A 12,035-nucleotide genomic window follows, 5' to 3' on the forward strand; every position below is an offset into this window, starting at 1 on the left:
TTAATTAATAGAGAATGTGTAACAATAGCTACAGAGCACTTCAGCTTGGGGAAGTTCCATGCTTTCTCTCTTTGCCCTACAACTATTAAAGGATGATTTTATTAGGAAATACATTTTCTACTCATGATATCACATCATCTCCCTCTGATGGTAGTTATGATTTGTTAATTTCATTTCAGATTATTGACTCAGACCTACCAACATATTTTAGCCTTGGCTTTTGCTGTAAAGGAGATTAATGGCAATCCAAAGATGTTACCCAATGTGACTCTAGGCTTCAACATCTATGATAACCATTTCACTGAAAGATATACTTATGCTGCTGCAATGGAGCTTCTCTCTACATCAGACCAATTTATCCCTAACTATAAATGTGATTTCCAGAATGAGCTGGTAGCAGCTATTACGGGACCAAATTCAATGCAACTTCTTGACATGGCAAACATCCTGGCCTACCACAAGCTTGCGCAGGTAAGCAGTGTCCTTAAACCCTTGCTCTTCTACTTCCATTGTAATTACTTCCTTACGAAAAATGTGTATTCATAAACATTTACCGAGCAAACCTCTTAGGAGGAAAATCTGGGTTACTCAACCTACATTCTATTTAGGTAGAGAAATCTTCAAGTGGCAAGAGAATATCTGCGCAATACAAACCAGTAACTTGATTTCCTCTAGGTCTTAACCTTTCCTGTCCCCTCCCTTTTCTTCAGTTTGCATACAACTCTGCTCCAGAGACAGATCTCCAAGGACAAGCTCATCTTTTCCACTGGATGTTCCCCAATGCCGAGCGTCAGTGTCGTGCGACTCTCCAGCTCTTGTTGCATTTTGGTTGGACATGGATTGGAGTGTTTTGCATTAACATTGGCAACGCTGCAGAAGTGCTCTTTCGGAAAGTGCTTCCCATGTTTTCCAAAAGGGGTATCTGCTTTGAGTTTGTTGAAGAAATGCCTAGTGGATATTTCAGCGGCAACTCTGAAAAAGTGGATGGGACCAAGCAAATATTGACACGTGCCTTCAACAGCAGAGCAAAAGTTATATTCTTTCATAGTGAATTTCGAAGTCTTCTTAATTTAAGGGCTTTACTTAAACTTTCAGAATTCGAGGACGTAACATATAACACAAAGCTCTGGATTATGTCCGCAGATACCGATTTCTCATCTGTTCTCCTTCAAAGAAATTGGGATATTAGTATCATACAGGGGGTTATATCCCTTGCAATTCATACAAAGGAGGTTCTAGGCTTCCAGAATTTTGTTCAGATGAGGAACCCCACTTTAGATAAGGAAGATGGGTTTCTAACCCAATTCTGGCAGGAGACATTTGATTGTTTGCTCCCAACCTCCATGCAAGAAAGAGAGGATGAGATCATCTGCACTGGGGAGGAGAAACTGGAGAACCTCCCAGTGACTGTGTTTGAAATGGGAATGACTGCCCACAGCTACAGTATCTACAATGCTATCTATGCTGTGGCACATGCTTTACATGCCCTGTATTCATCTCTAAGCAAGCAAGGACTGAAGCAGAGACAGAATCTGCCATGGAAGGTAAGCCCTTGAGAAGGATAATGTGGAACATCCACCCTTCCTGAAACTGGTCCCTGACAGAGGGAATGGACCACAATTCCATGAATTTCCAAGTAGAAAGAACATGACTATGTGTGCTGGGTATTATGGGTGTTCTTATCACTGAATAAGGAGAGACATCTCTCCTGTTAGCTCTGTAGTGCTCATAGCATCCACATCCAGTTTATTCTAGACACATTTATTCTAGAGTTGATGTGATTGTTTCCATGAAACCAATGAGTTATAGCTTTTTATGTTCCATTGTCCAGGATCACCTATGTCTGGCTATACCTGGATAAGGGTGATTGTACATCTTCTTTGCTTTGATGTATATTAGTCTTGAAGTTCTCCCTGCACTAATGGAGCATAAATGAATGCAACCTTGTTTTGCTCCTGCTGAACCTTTTAAATCCCGATGTAGCTAGTTTTGAATTTATCTTGTTACCCAATACCCGAGTTTTGGTCAAGGAATATGGGAACAATTCAACCTCCCAATTTCACTGGGTTGGAAGAAAGATTAATGTATTGCTATTTCCTTCTGTTTTCATTTTCAAAGGCTGTGATGCAACCAGTATATATATTTAAATTAGATTTCTTGGTTATAATACAAATACAACACTCTGGTATGGCCATGTTCTCTCTCTCTCTCTCTCTCTCTTTTTTCTTCTTTTTCTTTTTTCCTCTCTCTCTCTTCTTCTCTTCTTCCCCCTCCCCCTCCCCCTCCCCTCCCCTCCCCTTCCCCTTCCCCTTCCCCTCCCCCTGCCCTCCTCCTCCTCCTCCTCCTCCTCCTCCTCCTCCTCCTCCTCCTTCTTCTTCTTCTTCTTCTTCTTCTTCTTCTTCTTCTTCTTCTTCTTCTTCTTCTTCTTCTTCTTCTTCTTCTTCTTCTTCTCCTCCTCCTCCTCCTCCTCCTCCTCCTCCTCCTCCTCCTCCTCATACTACAAGCTAAAAACTACTTCTAAATTCAGGCATAAATTGTACAATATTTCAGGCATGTACACAGTTAATCATTATAGAGAATGCGGCAATACTGAACTTCTACTTAATATTCCTATTAATAGCATTATAAGATTCCTTTAAACACACACAGAAACCTCATTACATATCATACATCATATCAGCCCACATAATTATAGATTCTGATATGAAGAAGTTGGTTTCCATCATATGACCTTTTTTCCCTGTCTTGTATTTAGCTCCACCACTTTCTGAGAAGTGTATCATTTAATAACAGTGCTGGGGAAAGGATTTCTTTTGACTCAAATCAGGAATTCCTTGTGGGATTTGATATTATGAACTGGGTTACATTTCCAAACAAATCCTTTGCTAGAGTCAAAGTTGGAACGATCGACCCGTGGGCACCTCCTGGCAAGCAGCTGTCTGTTTCTGATGATGACATTGTCTGGCCCAGTTGGTTCAATCAGGTAGAGCTCCTATCATTCGATGTCTAGTTTACTTCTTTTCCCAGTGTTGCCATGTAGCTGGACCTTCAGGGAAAGGAAATAGCATTGTTTCTCATCAAGTAACACTTCTAGTTTTTTGTTTTCAATCAAATTTTGACCTAAGGCTTACAAAAATAAAAAACACCTGGAAAAAATCTAGTACATTACTCCTATATCCCTTTTCTCCTGTAAACATTGTAGGAGGAGAGCCTGAACTGTTTGAGAGCATTTTAAATGTTCTTTGCTGGAGAAAAGTTGAAAAACAGCCTCCTCAGATTCCAGATTCTAGAACACAGTGAAGATTCCTCATGCCCTTTGTGCTCCATCTATCTCTATGATATGCAATATTGCTTGGTTGTAAATTTCTAAAGTGAACAAACCGCTCAGGTCCTCTTTTAGTATTCCTCCCTTGCCACATCTGGGACCTAATAAATCAAACAATACTGCATCGTTTCCTTAAGCATAAAGGGCAAAAGCAGCCATTTCTGTAGGTATTTTGACTTCTGAAAATTATCACAGATTTATGTCTGTGCCCATTTCTGCATTTTTAACAAAGAATGGGATACTTTAAAGGTGCTGTTTCTACTCATCCCTTTAAAAGCCACCCAGAGTCATGTATTGCAATGGGCTGCTATCAAAATCAAAGAAATAAAGAAATTAAAATTTCCATATCCATAGGCAGAATTAGTAGGCCAAAGTATACCAGGAAATATTAAAATGACCAAAAAAAAAAGGCAATATTAATCTTAAGTAAATGTGGGGAGGGGGGAGAGACGGCATTCTCCACTCATGCGCTAAAGAATTCCTGCATTTTATTCTTAGTTTATGACTTCATGTACATGAAAAGAAGAGATTTTATCCCCTGCATTGGTCAGAATTTGAGTTTGCCTCAGAGATGTGCTTTCTGCAACTGCTTTGACTAGTTCTAGGCACAGCTTTAGACAAGGTTGTGTTCTTATAGCCAGGTATGCTCTTAAAAGGGCAGAAGCTTTCTTGAATATTGCTGATAGATAGTTCAGAGGGCGTGCACAATTTCCATTCTCCCTGTTGCCTTCCTCACCTTTGTCTCTTCATGTCACACAAGTGAATCCAGTTGTCAGTATTTTCTCCTGTGTATCTCAGGGTTTTGTTGGTGGACCCAGTTTCATCTCTCACTGCTACCCATCTCTAAACTCTGCAGATTCTGAGTTTGAAAGCTTGTTTTCTGAATGCCTTACCATCCTCTTCTTTCACTTGTGGAAGGTGCAACCTCTTTCCCTGTGCAGTGATAAATGCCATTCTGGTTACAGAAAGACCAAAATTGATGGGGAACCATTTTGTTGCTACGATTGCACTCCGTGTCCAGCAGGGAAGATTTCAAACCAGACAGGTAAGAGAAATTGCAAGGGAGAAAGCATTTGAACATTTGCACACATATTTATTTGTTTATTTATTTGTTTATGGTTTTCAATATAGTAACATTATATAAAGCAAACAAAAATGAGATACAAAGTCAGAGAAAGAGAGAAAAGGAATAAGAAAGAAAACATACAATTCTGCCTTCCAGCCATCTTTCTATCGAGTAATCATCATCTTAATCTTTTTCCCCTCATTTTCCTATATTTTGAATCCTGAATCAGCTACATTTTTTGTTACAAAGGCAGTCTCAAAGAACTAGATTTCTTACCCACCCTTTTTTTTAATTCAAATTAAAGATTTGGACATTTTTACAAATTGTTCCAAATTCCCAAATTCATCCCAAATTTAGAAATCCATCCTATTCTTTTAAAAAAACTTTAATCAAATAAAAATATGCTAAGAAATTTTTAATAAGCAACCTAATAAGAATGTAAGTTTCTCTTATATTACTAACTCCTTTTAGGAATGTGCCCCAGAATTGATGTTCATGCTTATCTAGAAAGTAATAAGTTTAAACTCTCCATTATCCAAGAAATCTTAAAATTCCATGTGAGGTTACTAATTTTTGCTCAGAAATGAAATAAATAATTTAAATCTTCTGTAATCATTACCTACAGATTTGCAAAATTGTACACTGAATTAAGTCTTACAGAGAAATAGGCTAAAAATATTATTTATTCTTCTGCATATTTTGAGACAGCCACATTCAATTTTTTCCTCTCAGCTAGGTGAATTCCCCCCAGGTTTATGAGGAAAAAAGGCAGGTTTTGCTGAAAGGATGGCTCAAGAACACCTAACTATTTTATCTTGCTGTCTGCCAAAGATTTCCATAAAAGACGCTGAGTCTGCCTCCCTTGGGTTCCAGGTTTGACATGTAATTGGAAAAGATTGGTGCATAGTCAGCACATTCTAATCTTCCTTATAGGCTGTTCTGCATTAAATATGTGCTGTGCAGAAAATGCAGCCCTAGAATTACATGCAGTCTCCCCCCACCCAAATATTGACTTTTTTTTCTTCCAGAGCCCTTCATGCATAGATGACTTTTGGAGGATTAGATTAAACTTTCAAGGGCCAGGATGAAAAGAATCTCAACAGGCAACTGCCATTTAGATTGAATTGTGGGAATCAGAAAGCAAGCTTATCATTTCTCTACGGAAAAGAGGGTTCAGGTTTTGAATCCAAGAGGGTATAAAGTGGAGCCTTAGCTTTAAATGCCACATGCTATCAACTGGCAGAAATAGCTTTAGTTATGGTGTATAATTAATTTTTTAAAATAATTTTTAAAAATCTGTCTTTACCATGCCGTATTGAATTTCTAGGAAATTTCCCTCAGTGTTGAGGTTGCCCAAGGGATCTAGACACCAGCTGAATTACACATTTTAATGAGATAAAGGGGGTTATTATTAAATGTATAAATGTTTTTTAAACAATTAAAACATTAAAATGTTTTTTATACAATAGATTTCTTATTTGTTCATATTTTCATACATATATCATGTTTTCATATTACTTATATACAGTCATGTGAAAAAGAAAGTACACCCCCTTTGAGTTCTATGGTTTACCATTTCAGGACATAATAAAAACCATCTGGTCCTTAGCAGTTTTCAAAAGTAGGTAAATACAACCTCAGATGAACAATAACACATGACATATTACACCATGTCATCATTTCTTTTACAAAAATAAAGCCAGAATGGAGAAGCCATGTGTGAAAAACTAAGTACACCCTTACTGCTTCCATAGGTAGGAAGAGACTAAGTAGCAGCCAGGTGCTGCTAATCAAATGCCCTTGATCAGTTGATCATCAGCAAGTGCCTACCTTTATAACATCCAAAGTTTTAGGAGTTTGCTAGTCTTGAGCATTGAGGTGTGTGTTAACACAATGCCAAAGAGTAAAGATATCGGCAATGATCTTAGAGAAGCAATTGTTGCTGCCCTTCAAAGTGGGAAGGGTTATAAGGCCATTTCCAAACCATTTAAAGTCTATCATTCTACCGTGAGGAAGATGATTCAGAAGTGGAAAACATTCAAGACAGTTGCCAATCTTCCCAGGAGAGGATGTCCCAGCAAATTCACCCCAAGGTTAGGCCATGTGATGCCCAGAGAAATTGCATAAAATCCAAGAGTTACATCCCAGCTCTACAGGCCTTGGTTAGCATGTTAAATGTTCAAGTTCATGACAGTACCAGTAGAAAAAGACTGAACAAGTATGGTTTGTTTGGAAGGGTTGCCAGGAAAAAGCCTCTTCTCTCTAAAAAGAACATGGCAGCATGGCTTAGGTTTGCAAAGTTGCATCTGAACAAATCACAAGAATTCTGGAATGCTGTCCTTTGGACAAATGAGACCAAAGTGGAGGTGTTTGGCCATAATGCATAGTGCCAAGTTTGGCGAAAACCAAACACAGCATATCAGCACAAACATCTCATACCAACTGTCAAGCATGGTGATGGAGGGGTGATGATGTCGGCTTGTTTTGGAGCCACAGGACCTGGGCACCTTGTAGTCATTGAGTCGACCATGAACTCCTCTCTGTACCAAAGTATTCTACAGTCAAATACTGTATGAGACCATCTGTCCGACAGCTAAAGCTTGGCTGACCTTGGGTCATGCAACAGGACAATGATCCCAAGCACACCAGCAAATCTACAACAGAATGGCTGAAAAAGAAAAGAATCAAGGTGTTGCAATGGCCCAGTCAAAGTCCAGACCTCAACCAGATTGAAATGCTGTGGCGGGACCACAAGAGAGCTGTGCATAAACAAATGCCCGCAAACCTCAACGAACTGAAGCAACGTTGTAAAGAAGAGTGGGCCAAAATTCCTCCACAATGATGTGAGAGGCTGATAAAGTAATACAGAAAATGATTACTTCAAGTTATTGCTGCTAAAAGTGGTTCTACAATGTATTCAATCATAAGGTGTACCTAGTTTTTCACACATGGCTTCTCCATTTTGGCTTCCTTTTTGTAAAATAAATGATGAGATGGTGTAATATATCATGTGTTGTTGTTCATCTCAGGTCGTATTTACCTACCTTTGAGAACTGCTAAGGACGATTTTTATGATGATTTTTATTATGTCCTGATACATAAAACCATAGAACTCAAAGGGAGTGTACTTCCTTTTTCAGATGACTGTATAATGTTGCTTTTGGCTCTTCTTTACACTTTGACTCTATATACATTTTAAAGTATTCCCAACACAGCAGGAAAATGCAACTTTAATCTTATACTAGCATAGACATTCATGGCTGGTCTCTGTTGCAGCGATCAGAAACCACCTTGGCTAAAGGCCAATCTGAAGTCAGGACACCTGGTTGTAAAGACAGGAGCCCAGTCAGTCCCTCCTCAGTTGCTTGCAGGCTGCATAGCAGACCCCCTTGCCTCTGAAGATGCCAGCCACAGTTGCTCGCAAAACTTAAAGAAAGTTTTCTCTAGACCATGATCCCTAAACCCTGAAGCCCAAGACTGCCCACTTTAATCTTGGGGGAAGCAGCTCACTGTGTCCCATTTGTGGGAAGCCAGAAGTCGGGAGATGCTGTTTTTCTGTAATTGCATTGGTCCTCCATATGGGCCTCCCATGGGAGGTTTGATGGGGTCCAACATTATCTACCTTCCAGAAACACCTAAGAATGGAATTTTTCCAGAGGGTATTTAGGGTCTGATGCTAGGTACTGTTTTGGGGTCCATATGTATTCCTCTTTTAAATTATAAAGATTATGTTATCATATTTTTTCTTATTTTTGAGTTGCTAAGGGTCTATGATGATGGACTATAAAGTAAATAAATAGTCCCCTCTGCCCCCAAATGTTCCAGCCCTCAACAAAAAATGGGTTAATCTACCCTGTTCTTCTTTATCTCATTCTGTCAAACTTTCTTTAGTTTAAGAGGAAAAAGCTAAGGAAGTTAAATTCCAAACACCTAGTTGTGATTCTGTAGTATGGCACATAAGACATTATGGCTTTGGTAAATATGTGCTGGTTGTTATAAAACTGCATCTTTTGACATTACTTTCAAAAAGCAATTCATACCAACTTTGCTTGATATATTGTTTGCATAATAATAACTATTATCACTATTATTTTTATTATTAGAAAAGTTCCCATGTATCTTAACTGAACTATGTCTATTTGCTTTCCTAGATATGGATGACTGCTTCCAGTGCCCAGAAGATCAATATGCCAATAATGATCAAGATTCGTGCCTTCTCAAGGATTTAAGTTACCTGTCCTATGAAGAGACTTTGGGGACTGGTTTGGCCACTTCAGCCCTCGTGCTTTCTTTCACCACAGCTTCTGTGCTAGGAATCTTCCTGAAGTACCAAGACACTCCCATCGTCAAGGCCAACAACTGCAGCCTCTCTTTTACCCTCCTCATCTCCCTCCTCCTCTCCTTCCTTTGTTCTCTTCTCTTCATTGGGAGACCCAGGAAGGTGACCTGTCTCCTTCGAAAGACTGCTTTTGGGATCATCTTCTCAGTGGCGGTTTCTTGTATGTTGGCCAAAACCATCACTGTGGTTCTCGCTTTCATGGCCACCAAGCCAGGATCAAGGATGAGGACATGGGTGGGAAAAAAACTGGCCTTTTCTGTTGTTTTCTCATGTTCCTTTATTCAAGCCACACTTTGTGCTGTCTGGCTGGGAATCTCTCCCCCCTTCCCAGACATCAACATGCACTCCATAATGACTGTAATCATTGTGGAATGCAATGAAGGGTCAGTTGTCATGTTTTATTGTGTCTTGTCTTTTATGGGCTTCCTGGCTCTGGTCAGCTTTGTTGCAGCTTTCCTGGCCAGGAAGTTACCAGACAGCTTCCAGGAAACCAGATCCATCACGTTCAGCATGCTGGTGTTTTGCAGTGTGTGGGTGTCCTTTGTCCCTGCCTACATGAGCACCAAGGGGAAGTACATGGTGGCTGTGGAAGTCTTCTCCATCCTGGCCTCCAATGCTGGGCTCCTGGCTTGTGTCTTTTTTCCCAAATGCTACATCATCATGGTGAGGCCTGACCTGAACAAAAAGGAGCATCTAATAAAGAGAATTATTTAAACCGTCTTGTCTTTGCGTTGTCTTTGTCAGCAGCATCGTGAGGTAGGTCTTTTGAGATTGCAACTTTGAGAGGTTCTTGAAAGGTCACATGTTCCATTCTCATCATGTTTGAAATAACAGAAGGGGACAGGCACAAGCAGAAGAAATTTTGCACAGAAATTTTGCACTCAGTGCCTAAATCAATTGTTGAACTAGCAGCTGCTTTCTCACAAGATATTAAGATTGTTTCTTGTTAAATTTCATTATTTTGGAGCTTGGTTTGTCCTTTGATTCAAATTCTTTTTGTTAATGTCTTGTCCTTATATAATAGACAGGTCCCCAGGTCCTGATCTAATCCTCAGATAATGGATTAATTCATTTAGCCAAGATATGTGGGTGAACACAGCTCTAGAGCAGTTGAGAGTAAAGAAATAATAATCAGATTTCTATTCAAGGATAAAAGCAAGCAGACATGTTTTCAACATCAATTTGGAGAACTGGGGATTTTCAGAAGGTAGTTTTCACACATGAGGCATCATGAGGAACGTGAAGGAGATTCAGCTGGATTGCACAAAACAAGGATCACAGTGCCTTTTAAAAATGAAGAGTTTAAAGAAACTGCCAGCCTTCTCAGATCTCATTTCTTGAGTTAATGATGGTGAAGCCCCTAAATTAGGCACAGCAGCCCTGACATAAGAGGAAAGCTTGATAATCGGTCTCAAGGGTTGACTGTAACTAGTTTATCCATGATCTTATGCCTCATACCAGCTGCTGTGCTCTGTATTGGAAGGAGTGGCAGTGACATTCCAACTTCAGGTGTTGGCAGCACATCTATTTGTTCTTCTTGGTCTTCTTGAGTCTGGAATGTAATGTGTAGTTGGTCTGTCTCAAGTTGTGAGGGCAGCTTCCTCTTTACTATGTTGAATCATTGGGTAACTAGCTGTTTCTCAGTTAGTGTGAATGAACGTTTTCTGTCCACCCATAGTTCCCTCATATGTTTTATATATCCCCACTCATTAGGTCAACTGTTGTAGTAGCATTCCATCAATTCCAGGTTCTCTTGTCCATTCCAGCCAGGATTCAAACCCTGGTCTCCCATGTCAAAGGGCAGTGCTCAAACCATTCACTATCCAGCTGCACATACACACACACATACATATTTAAAGTGACTAGAGTCATCAATAAGTTGGATAAGAAGAGGGTGAAGAAACTCAACCATAGGGGTTAGATGGGATTTGTTCTACAATTTGACTTTTCTAACTGAATGAATGTAGATTTCATCTTGAGAAGTCAATCAATATCAGTAGAGATCTGTTCCTCACTGAGTTTTTAGTCTTCATGGGTCGGTAGTTAGGACTATAAATCCTTTCTAGAGGTCTCTGTCTCTCTTTTTGTTTCTACTGAAGAATTGGTGCCAGATCCCTTTGGCTTTTGTGCACTGCTACCATCTAGTGTGTAATCACACTGTTACAGACCAATTCTGGCAGGCCTAAATGCATGGGATTTGGAAATCAGTGTAAATGTCAGTGAATATCTCCATTTCTTTACTTTTCGTTACAGCTTCCAGCATTTATAGCATATTCAGAAAACTTTCAACATATTCTGGGAATCTCTATAAAATTTATCCAATCAAGAGTGCTCAGGATAGGAGCCACCTTGAACTTCTAGCGGTTCTGTTGCTTAGCAAAGATTTCAAGTTAAGGCAAATCTCATGGGAAACATTCTTCAAAAGTTACTCATCTGTTTTGATCACTTCTTCCCCCTTGGAACCCTTTGGTTTGGGTTGTTAGAAAATGTGCACTAATTGCACCCTGAGAATAAGCTGAAAACTCTCTGTGCAATACCAGGAAAAACAGATTGTTTTTCCTCACTGTTTTGAAGAATGAAGAACTCTGGTGAGGTAATCATCTGCTCTGCCTTTATAAACTTGATTGACTTCTCCTTTCAATGTGGCAATTCCCTGTAAAAGACAATAGGACCTACCACTTTAAGGCTAAAGGATGCTTCAGAAATTCACTTTGAAATTAATTCAGTAGCTAGAAGTTTGTTATGAACTTCCGTGGCTTTCCAGTTGAATCCTGGCTGTTCATCTGGAGAATATTCCTCCAATCATGGGGGAAATGAACAGTTTTTTTACAGGAAGATTTTCATATGTTGCAGTTGGGATGTTGGTATTAGGGATACTTCCTAGGAGTGTTTGCAAAGTTTCCTTTTCAAAAGGCAGTGAATCCAGTCCATTTCTTCATAAATACCATGAACCAGGGGACCTCATTCTTGGTGGTATAATTTCTCTGAGCTTTTTAACTTCAGAGAAGATGATATTCAGAAGACATCCTTGGGAAGACTTTTTTCTTGAATCTATGTAAGGAGTTGGATGGTTTTGAGCTCTATTGTATATCTAGCCTGGCAATCCTCAGAAGTTATAACAGGACAGTTTGCTTATTGTTTTGTGGGGGGAGGAAGGTGGGGGGAGATGGGGAGTTTCTGCTTGCAAATGATTTTTTCTTTTTCATTTCACTAACCTAGAGGAGGAGGAAGGGGAACTGGAGTATTAATATTGGAGATATTAGAGATACATAGAGTTAGAGATTTATTTCAGTCAATGACCAGGT

At 39.5% G+C, this 12,035-nt stretch overlaps 1 protein-coding gene across 1 annotated transcript; it reads left to right on the top strand.

Annotated features, from left to right (window-relative positions):
- Positions 1-252: 252 nt before the first annotated feature.
- LOC112542441 (vomeronasal type-2 receptor 26-like) lies at positions 253-9,444 on the top strand. The gene is made up of 5 exons (XM_088144034.1): positions 253-471; positions 711-1,544; positions 2,756-2,983; positions 4,124-4,370; positions 8,543-9,444. Exons 1-5 carry the CDS (start codon positions 253-255, stop codon positions 9,442-9,444), a joined length of 2,430 nt encoding a protein of 809 aa, XP_088000160.1.
- Positions 9,445-12,035: the final 2,591 nt, after the last annotated feature.

The sequence above is a fragment of the Python bivittatus genome, unplaced genomic scaffold, assembly GCF_059951505.1.
Source record: "Python bivittatus isolate LINGU-HERP-01145 unplaced genomic scaffold, Pbiv_v1 ctg000430_np1212, whole genome shotgun sequence".
In the NCBI taxonomy this organism is placed as follows: domain Eukaryota; kingdom Metazoa; phylum Chordata; class Lepidosauria; order Squamata; family Pythonidae; genus Python; species Python bivittatus.